The sequence below is a fragment of the Copadichromis virginalis genome, linkage group LG6 (assembly GCF_057382275.1).
Source record: "Copadichromis virginalis isolate Kocher_CV1m ecotype Utaka linkage group LG6, C_Virginalis_male_GT1.1, whole genome shotgun sequence".
Taxonomy (NCBI): Eukaryota; Metazoa; Chordata; class Actinopteri; order Cichliformes; family Cichlidae; genus Copadichromis; species Copadichromis virginalis.
The window spans coordinates 34,632,930-34,645,021 of NC_140623.1; the positions used below are offsets into that span (position 1 = coordinate 34,632,930).

A 12,092-nucleotide genomic window follows, 5' to 3' on the forward strand; every position below is an offset into this window, starting at 1 on the left:
CTCAGCCTTACTATAGTTTAGACTGGCTAGTAGTTTATTATCTTTTATTTTAAAAAACGTTACAGTGAAATATGTTAACACCAAATTCAGTTCGGTTTGGATTTATTCATACGGTGCATTTTTGTATTCAAAACAACCATTGTCTCAAAAAGAGCACAGAGACAGAAACATAACACATGCTATGGGAGAGAGTAGACACAATTTAATGCCATGCAGTAGTGGCATGTAAATGCATCAGGAGTGAAAAGAGTGGACTAGAGAAGAAATGGTCTATGCATTGTAAATAAAAATTTACTTACTTTACTTTACTTACATTGTGTGAAGTGTCCCAGCAGCCTGAACCTATAAAAGAATAACTAAGACGCTTTAGACTCATCTGATCCATCCCAAACGCTAAGCTTTATCAAAAAGGAAAGTTTGAAGCCGAATCTAAAAGTAGGGAGGGTGTCTGTTTCCTGAACCCAAACTGGGAGCTAACCTGATAGCTGAAGGATTTGCCTCCAACTCTGCTTTTAGAGATTGAACTGCTCTATTGGGACAGTATGATATTATAAGGTTTATATTTTGTATTCCCGGGGGAAATAATTTTTGTCTACTTGAAACTAGTGTTAAATTTCTGACTTAACAGATGCATACAAGTGTAATTTGTAATTTTTTATTATTGGATCCCATGTTATGTACTGTGTATACTGGCAACTTACTAGAACACTTACATAAAAATAAGACCTCATTAATCATATTAATGCCAACTCTTACTTTCCCTTTTGTCAGAATAAACCAAAGGGGTTACGGTTATTGACTAGTCTGTCTAAATCCAGCTAAAGGAATTATTTATGAATTATAAACATGATGTGAATTACATGGCATTTAGAGTCACCACATTAACCTGGGTGGACGGGGAGACTTAAGTTTGGGAAGGTCTTTTCTACACATTCGTTTGTGTTAGAAAAAATAATTTGAGTGGGTTAACAACATCAGACTCGAATGTAAAAAAAAAATCTAAAACCAGGTCTATTCATTCTGTGAAAAAAACCCTCCACAGCTTGAACTGTACAGTGTGCATCTAAAAACAATATGAAGATCATTACTCTTCCCTTGACCTTAAAAGCATAATAAGAAAACACAATCTGGCCTCATGAGAGAAGGAAATTGATCCTGTCTGTAAACTGACCACAACACAGTCACACACAGTCAATCTGCTCTCCATATGGAAAACCTAATGTACTGTATGTATGCAGTTTGAGCAACAACAATCAAGGCTGTTTTTTCTCAGCATGGATCAAATTGGATCAAAGCTGGAATAAGACGAGACAAACAACATGACAAGTGGTGCCAACAGATGGAGAGGTGTGAGGCCAGAGCTTCAGAGGCCGAACAACTGACTGATTGACTGACTGCTTCAACAGCAACATTTAAAGACAAAGTCCACCTGGGAAAGAGAGACAGACAGACAGAAATGAATGCGCTTCTCAGTCCTAGTGGGAAATTGCCACCATCTGAACAAACAAACAAACAATCAGTTTCCTTCCTCGCTCAGCAGGACTGAAACTTCAAAACTGTCTGGATAGAGCGCAAACTTATAAAGGCATCTGCAGTGGGTTTTACATGCTGAGAGACCTTTTTTTAAGTGTTCCTTTCATCATAAAAAACCATCAAAGATCGAAATCAAATTACAGGCAGTGTGTGAATGTTAGTCATCAGAGGACGGTGGATCTGGTGAATGAATGGGGACTTTTAAAGATGAGCAGATGTAAAAGAAACAATATGGGAAAACATAGCTTTCTGGTGTTAAACATATGGCTCATGAGCTACATGTGTCCCACCCATAGGTCCAGTCTGGCCTCCTGGATGGCTTAACAAGATGTGAAAATCTCAGAGAACCTTTCACTTCACCAGAAGTTAACCTGTGTTTTAAGTGGTTAAAATGAATCACATGATTGCAGTAGCTGTACAAACAATTCATTTTATCCAAGTTTCACCATCTTCTTAGAAAAAGAAGCTTTCAGGGATTAAGAATCACTTTTCTTTTGAGCCTAGATGTGCGGAATTATTCTATTCTATTTTTCCAGTGGCTGGAAAAACAAGATCTCCCAGAGAAGAACACACAAACCACTTCATACTGGCAAAGATTGTCTTAATGGGGAATCATACAATGTTTTTATTGACCCAGCACACTTGAAATTAAATTGGTCACATATAAAATGACATTGACACCACTGATGAGTTCTCCAACCAGGCCAGCCAGTGCCGGTTCTCAAACTGCTTTGGGATTCTGTTCATCTGTGAGGTTTAACGACACAATAAGAAGTCAGTTTTGGAAAAAATGGTTGTAAAGGAAAAGTAAAAAGTGGAGAAGATGAAGCGCTGGCTCACATTTACAATAAGGATGAGTCAAAGGCCTTCAATACAGTCAACAGTTACAACAGAGTTAATAATTGTCACATAATAATCTAAAACTCACATACCGCAAGCATAGATTAAATATTTTACTTGTCAGTAATAAGTGTTGATTTATGCTTTAGTGTGACTCAAAGCGATATCTGTTCGCCCTATCGCTGTCTACACATACCACACTCATGATTTAAAAACTTCCAGCGACCTTATCTCCTGTTGTGAAATAGCCCAAAAGATTATCTGATTTCTATCTTGAGCCACAAACACAAAGAAAATGCAGTTTAACTCTGAAGCGCATAAAAAGCCGCAAAACATGTGCATCAGTGGCGTGACCTTCTGCAGCGGAACGGCGTGTCCAACTGCGTTTTTTACTCACACACTATGTTCATCAAAGACACTTCAAAGGCTGCGCGGTCATATGATGACACAACATCAAAGGGGCCGGGGGTATGAGTGAACCGACTGAGGGGGCGTGCCAGGCATACGCGCGCTCTTGGTGTGAGACCCACGCCCCGCAAGGAGCATCCGCCAACGATAATAACGATTGGCCCGCGGGAGTGAGAAGCACGGGGGCAGGCAGGGGGGACGGGGGGAGGAGAGGGGAGGACCTCAAATAAATTCCCTCTTCATCCGCAGCTTATAAGACCTGAACCAAAAGGCAACAGGTCACTGGATAGACTGAGCTGGACGGAACTTCAGAAATTTTTACGCACGGAAGAACCCGTTTACTGGACGAACTGCACGCGATTTAAGGAAATGAACTGGAACTGCACGCGCATTTTGCATGATTTTGAATCCAGATACCCATCTCTCAGGGCACCATGGAGACCCATAAGCTGTTTTTACCCAGCACTGCTGGTATAGGAGACCGTTTGCTTGAACTCTCCATGCGCTTTCGAAGAACTTCCCGTCGATCTACCCACTCATAGGATATGCTGTGTTTTCTTCAGAGTCCACGCAAACACGCGAGGAACGTTCTCCAGTAATAATTAGAAATGCAGAGCCGTGGTGTGGCGAGAAACTCACTTGGACTGTCCGCGGTGCGCTCCTGCTTGCTGCTGCTCTTCATCCACCTGAGCGCACCGGTGGAGGCGAGGAGAGTGCGCGGCGGTCGGGCGCAAACACGGAGGGTGCAGCAGCAGCAGCAGACGCCCCCGCCGTACAGGGAGCGGGTGGAAGGAGCAGAAAGCTTCCCGTTAGACTTCACAGCTGTGGAGGGCAACATGGACAACTTTGTAGTGCAGATAAAGAACTTAGCGCAGTCACTCTATCCGTGCTCTGCGCAAAAGCTGGACCAGGACATGAAGCTGCACTTTTTGAAGAACGTGTCCGTGACTTGCAACGACGGGTCACCTGCAGGGTAAGTGAATGGCCTGCAGATTCTTCAGAGTTTCTTAATGACCTACAGGCGTGATTTAAAACCACAGTTTTGTCATTAATTGGTAAGAATCTGAGACACGGAGGGGCAGATACACCCAACACCCGATCTGCGTTTTACTACTGGTTTAGATCCGTGTGCTCCATTCCCGTGTCACTCCGGATGTGACCAAAATGGATCAAAGGATCAGATCAGAGAGAGCGCCATGCACGCTGCAAATTAGCGCGTACACGAGAGGGAGAGCGCGAGCGAGGAAGAGAGAGGGGCATTTATTCTTGCTCTGGCGACTTTACGATATAGCAAAATTAAGAGTAATGACAACAAAGATTATAACTAATAATAGTTCAAAGCTTTATGGGATCACCAGTTAATTCCACTCAATGTCAAAGTTTTTAAACTCTGTTCCAAGTGTAGATTATAATATATTGTGGGCCAAATATGAATTAAATCGCTGTGAATGAGATGACTCTTTCGATATGCCACCCGCATCAAGTGTGAGTGTTCGTGTGCTGCCAGCAGCATGGTGAGTTTCCTGTCGCTATGTGAAAAAACACAACCGGACATGTGCGGGTCTGCAGTACCCTGGCTCCTACAGAGAAGCTTAGTGATCAGAGCCAGATCTGTCAGCTCAGGATAACAGGAAGCATCCCCAGTGTGTGGAGACTGTTTGAATCCATTCATGAATGTGTGAATACATCAGCGCTTTCACGCTGCTTTGTTTTGCTGTTCTTGTGCAGTTACTACATCAAGGAGTCAAAAGGAAGCAAGAGGTGGCTGCTGTTCCTGGAAGGTGAGGATGAAATACACCTGATTCAGACCACACGGGGAACTCAGTGCAGCTATTTGTAACCTCTGTGTGTGTGTGTGTGTGTGTGTGTGTGTGTGTGTGTGTGTGTGTGTGTGTGTGTGGTTCAGGTGGATGGTACTGCTTCGACAGTCAGACCTGTGAGAGCAGGTATGAGACGATGAGGAGACTGATGAGCTCCACCAAGTGGCCACTAACCAGAACAGGTACAGGCCCTACAGTGTGTGCTTGCAGAATCCACTTCTACACATTGCCGTCTCTATCTGGCTGCTCATTTACTAACAGCTCGCAATTTCTTTTGCTTTTCCGAGGCTGCCCAAATTGACACATGGCACTGCTTCTCTTCCTCTCCATCATCATGAAGTGTCCTTGGAAGCTGACTGTAGTAAAACTCCATTAAATAACAAAAATGCTTGTTATCATGAGCCAGAACAGCTGTAGTTATTAGAATAGACAATTAATGAAAATTACTGCTGTCTGAATAAATAAAGCAAGCAGACCAAAACAGGCTCCACCTGTTAACCTCTAGAAGTTTCCTTGGGCAAGATACTGTATTTAGTTGTATGTACTTCTGAAGAACCGACACATCCTCTTGGATGAAAAGGAAAACTTTTTCAGGAACCTAAAGAAGCCCAGTTGCTTTTTAAGCACTCCTGACTTTCATGCAGTGGATGAGAGAGAACCTACATAGACATACAGTGTTGTATCTTGCTCAAATAAACTTTCAGAGTTAAACAGACGGGGATCAAACCACTGACCACAAGAAACACTCAAGAATATTGTCTTTATTTAAATTAAATGAATACCTTTAGCATAATTTATACTAGTTTTTGATTTGTAGCCTCAGTTTCACGATTTTAGCTGACAGAAGTGGCACCCAGTGCGGTCTTCTGCTGCCGAAGCCCGTCATGTTGCACATTTAGAGATGCTCCTCTGTATACTTTGCTCATAACAATAGGTTATTTGAGTTACTGCTAAAGCTCAAAGCAGCCTGTCCATTCTCCTCTGACCTCTGGCATCAACATGGCATTTTCATCCAAAGAACTACTGACTGGATAGTTTTTATTTTGGGGGGTCACTTCTCTGTAAACTGTAGAAATGGTTTTGTGGGAAAATCCCAGTTGATCCGTAGTTCAGAAAATACTCAGACCAATCCATCTGGCACCAATAATAACTTAAAGAAGCTGCTTAAATCACCTTTCTTCTCCATTCTGATGCTCGGTTTGAACTTCATCAGGTCGCCTTCATTTTGTCCACATGCCAAAACGCACTGTGATTTGCCCATTCGATATTTGCTTTAATGAGGAGTTGTACCTAATGAAATGTTCTGTGATTATAGCCAGGCATGAAGGCGTTCCCTGGTTTGAGCAGATCTTGTGAATTCTCTGCACAGCCTCACAGAGGCTTCACTTTCCTCAGCAGGAAATAAAAACTTCCTCTGAATGAATGAGATCCATTGAAGTGTTTGCGTTTCCACTTTAGCTGAGATCGCACTAATCATCGTGAGTCAAACTCTCTGGTTGTTTCCCTCCAACCATCAGGGAACTCCTTGTTTGTTTATGAGTCTCTGCCTCAGACTCTGTATACTTTACACTGGTGGCCAGTGCAGCAGCCACACAGGCTCTTTAGTGCCTACATGTAAATGCTGACCAAAGCAGAGAAAGTTAACGACTGTTTGTCGCAGGGGAATCACCTTCAACGGTAAAACACAAAGCAGGATTAAAGAATTGTCGCAGCACATCTTACCTTTTTCTGACCTCTTTAACTTTACAGTTTATCTATAAAGTTACCATCATGTCACATCTCATCCATCTTCCCTCCTTTCACAGGAAGGGGAATTTTGTCTCCACAGCCGGAGGAAAACCCTCACTGGTGGAACGCCAACATGGTGTAAGAAAGCATGCCGCTCCTTCTCTGTACATTTAATGCTTTTGTGCATTTTCCCTCTCATTTTTTTCAGGGATAATTCCTTCACTTCTGTCAGAATTAAAATCTTTATGTTAATGAGTTTGTTTGTTTTTTAACATTTTGGTTGCTTCATATGAATATTTTCAGTTTGTGATCTTCTCTGTGATAAATATATACTTTTACTTTGAAGTACAAGCTCTAATTTGAAAGAAATGGAGTCAGTGTTGCCATGGCTGAGGTGATACTTGAGACAGTGAACTACTTCTCATGGGTTAATGCAAATTTAGCATACTAAAGAAGATTATTGCCTAGAACTATGCTGTTTAAATTTGATACTAAGTTACAAATAGCATTAATTATTGGAAAGCTTTCCATTTTTTGTCTTTTATATACAGTTACAGTGGTGGATGAGTGATGGGGTCAGCATATATTCAGCATAGATAGCCAAAAATAATGAAATATGTAGAATGTTAAGCCCAATCCTATCACACTGTAGGAATGAATCATAGAAATAAAGCAAAGCATCTTCAGTAGTGTGTCAAAAAATGAACATATGGAGCTGGAATTTAGCATAGCCAACACCCTTTTAAGCTTAAATGGTTTATTTGCAAGTTTCCTTGCATTTCTTGATAATTTCATTTAGAATATATACAATATAAGATACACAGTGATGTTGTTTTTGTCATTATTGCCCGGCTGTCTGCACACACTTGTGCTTGTTGTGTTCTGTCTACTGTCACACAGCCAACGGGGCTTTTTAATCTGTCAGCATCATCAAATCTAAATGTCTAAACGAGTCTGGCTGCGATTCCAGGTTGCCTGTGTTCTCCTAACAGTGTTTGTCTCTCTCCCGCGCCCCCCACAGGTTCATCCCGTACTGCTCCAGCGACGTGTGGAGCGGAGCCACCCCGAAGACAGATCAAAGTAAGACCCAGTGCGTGATCGCTCAGTGTGTGAGCTTGTGGCTCTGGTTAAGAGAAGGATTTATAAAGAAAGATTTATCAGTGGAGTCAAAGGGCTTCGTGTGTGGAGCCTCTTTTAGCTCTCAGATCTATAAATTTTTTAGCTTCCTCTTCTGGTTTATTGAAAACCTCATTATATTTTATTAGATGCGTTTCAGGCACTTGGAAAAACATCTTTGATTTACAGCATTACAAACCAACCCACATTCACTCATCTGTTAAAACTGCAGAAATCAATAAAAGGAGGCGAAAAACAGCATTTGGAGAAATATTCACCCCTCCTGCAACTCTTTCCTCTCTTTTGTGTTTCGTCACACGTGTACGAGCTTCATACACACGAATAAAAACAAGTCCCTGCTGACTTTGGCTTCACACAGAACAGGCCTCAGTCTCCCATGTGGAAGTCCTCTGGGTAACTCGCTGTGCCCTCAACTTAACCCGTAGACCAGGGTTGTCACAGATTTTCACTTCACTTACTACGATAAGAAATCTATGACATTATCACGACATTTATAAATAATTTAAAGTAATTAATATAAGCTTTATTGACCCTGTTGAATTGGGCTGCAATTATTTCTTTGCTCTCAGTGTTCGACAACAGACAATACTGACAAAATCAGCACACATAGCATTTATATGTGCAGCAGTGCAAAGTGTGGACATGTTGGAATAAATAGGGGATGAATTTGTTACTATCTATAAATATATGTATACATGTACAAAGGAATACAAAAAAAACAATTACACAGTTATTTATGCTGTCGATCTTTTTTACAAAATATTGAGATTTCTTCTTTTTTTTTTTTAAATCATAGGATATCGTTGCTATGCAGTTCTCATGACAACCTATGATGACAAACAAAGACACAATCCATAATCATTAGTGACTTATCAATCATAAAGTTGCCACTTTATCCTTTTTGTCTCTAACAGTGAGTGCTTTCTAGCTATCATTCATATGCATTCATACTCTGATGGATTCATCGGAGAGCAAGTCGGGTTTAGTATCTTGCCCAAGGATATTTGGCATGCAACCTGGGGGAGCCAGGGATCGAACCACCAGCCGATCAGCAGCTGACCTGCTCTACCTCCCGAGCTACAGCCACCCCTTATCGTTTTTTCACTTACCCGGTGAGGTGGGGAGACGAGCCCCCGAGCGGGCTCTCGCTTCTGGTGTCAAGCGTCCGGCAAGCGTTCATAGCAACGTTGCTTTTTGATCCTTCGATGTCGGCTCTTCCTATCATTGTGAAGAAGAATTCTAACAGGGACCATAAATTATAAAATTAGCATCATGATGTATTCATTGGGACTTCATACTAGTGCATTATTTATTTATTTATTTATTTATTTATTTATTTATAAGAAACAAACTCTTTTTCCAGACAAAAATAAGCCCCCTGCTGGCCATTAGAAACAATGTAGGTTTAAGCCGCTTCACTTTTCACATCAGGAGGCTTTATCCATTTTTAATATACAGTCTATGGTCCTATCCCTTTACCTTTTTTCTCTTTATACTGTCTCTCCTGATCTGATATGAAGGCCAAGGTCTCCTATCTCAGTCTACACTCTCTACATCCTGAGTACAGCCTACTGCATCAACAGTCTTAAAACAGTAGATCCTTTGTGTTGTGTGAGGTCATTCAGTTCAATTCCTTTTATTTATATACCACCAAATCACAGCAAGTCACCTCAAGGCACTTTATACTGTAAGCTCAAGACTACTCAGCTGCCTGTCTCCATGACTAAGTATAAATCCAGGCTTCAGTGTGCCATGTGGCCTCATGTTTATAAATAACTATATTCATTTATATTCTATTCATATTTTATTTCTATTTATTCTCAGGTGATTATGCGTTCATGGGCTCTCTGATCATTAAGGAGGTGGTGAAGGAGCTGCTGACAAACGGGCTAGAAAACGCCAAGGTTCTGCTCCTGGCAGGCAGCAGGTTAGTTCAGCTTCATGTGCGTCCGTGCTCTTCACCAAAGGCGGCTGCTCACTGTTAACTCACTGTTTGTGTCTCCAGTGCCGGTGGGACAGGTGTCCTGCTGAATGTGGACCAGGTTGCAGAGCAGCTGGAGACCCAGGGATATACAGGGGTGCAGGTCAGGGGCTTGGCTGATTCTGGATGGTTCCTGGATAACAAACAGTACAAATTCACAGACTGCCTGGATACAATCAGCTGTGCTCCCACTGAAGCCATAAAGAGAGGCATCAGGTAAGATGACGACGATGCTCAAGGAGTGATATAGTGACTTTTTTTTCCACCAGAGTGTCTAAACGTTTTTTTTATTTAGCCAATACTATCCCTGTGTAGTAGCATGAAGCAGTGAATGAATGAAGGATTGAAGCTACAACCAAGAACTGTGGGAGGGACGGCCAGATAGATTTGGAAAATGTGCGATGGTTTATGTTTGTGCAGGTACTGGGGAGGACTGGTGCCAGAGAGCTGCAGGCAGGCTCACGTGGGAGAGGAGTGGAACTGTTTCTTTGGATATAAAGTCTACCCCACATTAAAAAGTGAGTCACCACACACCCCGAGCTTCTCAGCTAGACAGAAGATGATGCGTAATTTAAAGTCTGACCCACGGAACGTCCTCTCTACCCTGCAGGCCCGGTGTTCGTGGCGCAGTGGCTCTTCGACGAGGCCCAGCTGACGGTCGATAACATCCACCTGACCGGACAGCCCATCCACGAGGGCCAGTGGAGGTACATCCAGAAATTGGGGCAGGAGCTGAGGCTTACGCTTCGTGACGTAACGTAAGGAAGAAAAACGCTCATACACGCTCACAGATATGATAAGACTTCAGTTTTTCTGACACTCTGCTCTTTCTGATTGACAGGGCGATGTTTGCACCGGCATGCCTGTCTCATGAGCTCATCACGAGAGCGTAAGTAAAAATCAAACCATAGATAGATAAATAGTGTAAATTTATACATAAATTGCACAGTGAGAAAATGAACCAGATCTGTGAATTGTAGTATTTCTGATTTTAAGAATAGTGGATTTGTGTGATCTCTGTAATCAGTTTTATGGATTATCCTTATGGCCCTTTTTTTGCAATATGAAGACTGATGACAGCGAACATTTATAAGTATTGCCCCAAACCTCTGCACTGTAAAGCAAATACAGTGAAATCTGAACAATAGAGAACGTGGAGTGATTTCACTCAAAATTGAAATACTTCTTGAAATGTTGTTACGTATATGATTTATATGGGACTTCCAGCTTTTTTTTTTTATCATCTATCATCACACCAAGAAACTTTTGTTTAAGAACTTTTTAATTTTCCACATCATCTATATGAATCTGCACTTGTCAGTTTCTTTGGGAATTCCCAAAAAGAATGATTTTAGTTTGTCAAACTAAAAAGGTCCCTGTGCTGCACCTCACTGTCCCAGAGTTTCCCAGACTAACAAACTGAGGTACTTTTGTTGTCTGTTTCCCTGGACATAAGGCAGGGATCCATACCCGTCCCCTCCAACTTGTGTCTCCATGAATTTTACTAAATGAACTTGAGAAATCAAACTATGAAATACTCATGAATCATCAGTTTCTTATACTTGAGCGCACTTTTCCTGTGGACTGTTCTTCATCTTAGTAACCTTTGCTCCATCACTTTTGGTCTTCCCATCACTGCAGGGACTGGACGGACATCCGAGTGAAAGGAATCTCCCTCCCCAGAGCCCTCCACTGCTGGGACCGCAGCCTCCATCACAACCTCCACATCAACAGCAGCCACAGCCACGTGACCCCTCCCGTGAGAGGTTGCCTTCTACAGCTGATCGACAGCTGCCCGTGGCCGCACTGCAACCCCTCCTGCCCGACCATTCGGGACCAGCTGACAGGACAAGAGATGAGCGTCATCCAGTTCCTGAAGCACATGGGCTTTGACGTGCAGAAGATGGCTCAGCAGCAGGGAATGGAGCCCAAGAAGCTACTGGGCATGCTCAATAACGGGAACTGAGACACTTTTTCAGAAGAGTGGATGAAAACTGAGATATCCACCAACAAAATAAACACACAAAAGTGCCTCATGAGTTTTGACAATATCGTTCAGCTGAATACAATCAAACCAGTGTTTGAGCTCTTAAACTACAGTATATGAGATCACATCAGATCAACATAACCTCCATAAATATGCAGTTTTATGTACTGTATCATTTATATGTGCAGGTCCGTCTCCGGAGTTTTGATGGGAAAGACTGGAAACACTTCCCAGTTTGTTGTTTTGGATTTTTCCAGCATGCTCTTTGTGGGACTTGGTGCTCACCTCTAAAATATCCAGTTCAGAAACCCATCTACGGTGCTGCTGTTTCAACCCTTCACCAAATATGCTGCTTTTTTTTTCTCTTTATGGAAAAGATAATTTAATGGGTAATATTTACTGATATAAAGATGAAATATTACTTTGTTCTTCAGGCCACGGTTAAAGGATTTATTTATTTTTCTACTGAAGAGATCTTTTTATATTTCCTTATGGTCAAACACAGTTAACCACCTACATACCACCAACTACATATTTGGCTTTTTACCTGCATGTTTGTTTAAAAAAAAAAAGAAGAAAGAAAGGTGTATGCTTGTAGAGTGCATTATGTCCATACTGTTCTTCAGGCTGTAAGCCTTATATTTTGTTGTATGGTAGT

General features: G+C 41.9%; 1 protein-coding gene across 1 annotated transcript; it reads left to right on the forward strand.

Annotated features, from left to right (window-relative positions):
- Positions 1-3,019: 3,019 nt before the first annotated feature.
- notum1b (notum, palmitoleoyl-protein carboxylesterase b) lies at positions 3,020-12,012 on the forward strand. The gene is made up of 11 exons (XM_085460103.1): positions 3,020-3,754; positions 4,510-4,562; positions 4,688-4,783; positions 6,407-6,467; positions 7,351-7,409; positions 9,291-9,393; positions 9,472-9,663; positions 9,868-9,965; positions 10,058-10,205; positions 10,289-10,336; positions 11,089-12,012. The coding sequence occupies exons 1-11, from the start codon at positions 3,390-3,392 to the stop codon at positions 11,411-11,413; spliced, it is 1,548 nt and encodes a 515-aa protein (XP_085316229.1). The 5' UTR covers positions 3,020-3,389; the 3' UTR covers positions 11,414-12,012.
- Positions 12,013-12,092: the final 80 nt, after the last annotated feature.

What these genes read in the sequence shown, in the direction of transcription:
- notum1b (XM_085460103.1), top strand. Translation starts at nt 3,390, where the DNA reads ATGCAGAGCCGTGGTGTGGCGAGAAACTCACTTGGACTGTCCGCGGTG. An exon ending in AACGACGGGTCACCTGCAGG is followed by an intron (nt 3,755 to 4,509) that starts GTAAGTGAATGG and finishes GTTCTTGTGCAG; the next exon opens with TTACTACATCAAGGAGTCAA. An exon ending in GTGGCCACTAACCAGAACAG is followed by an intron (nt 4,784 to 6,406) that starts GTACAGGCCCTA and finishes CTCCTTTCACAG; the next exon opens with GAAGGGGAATTTTGTCTCCA.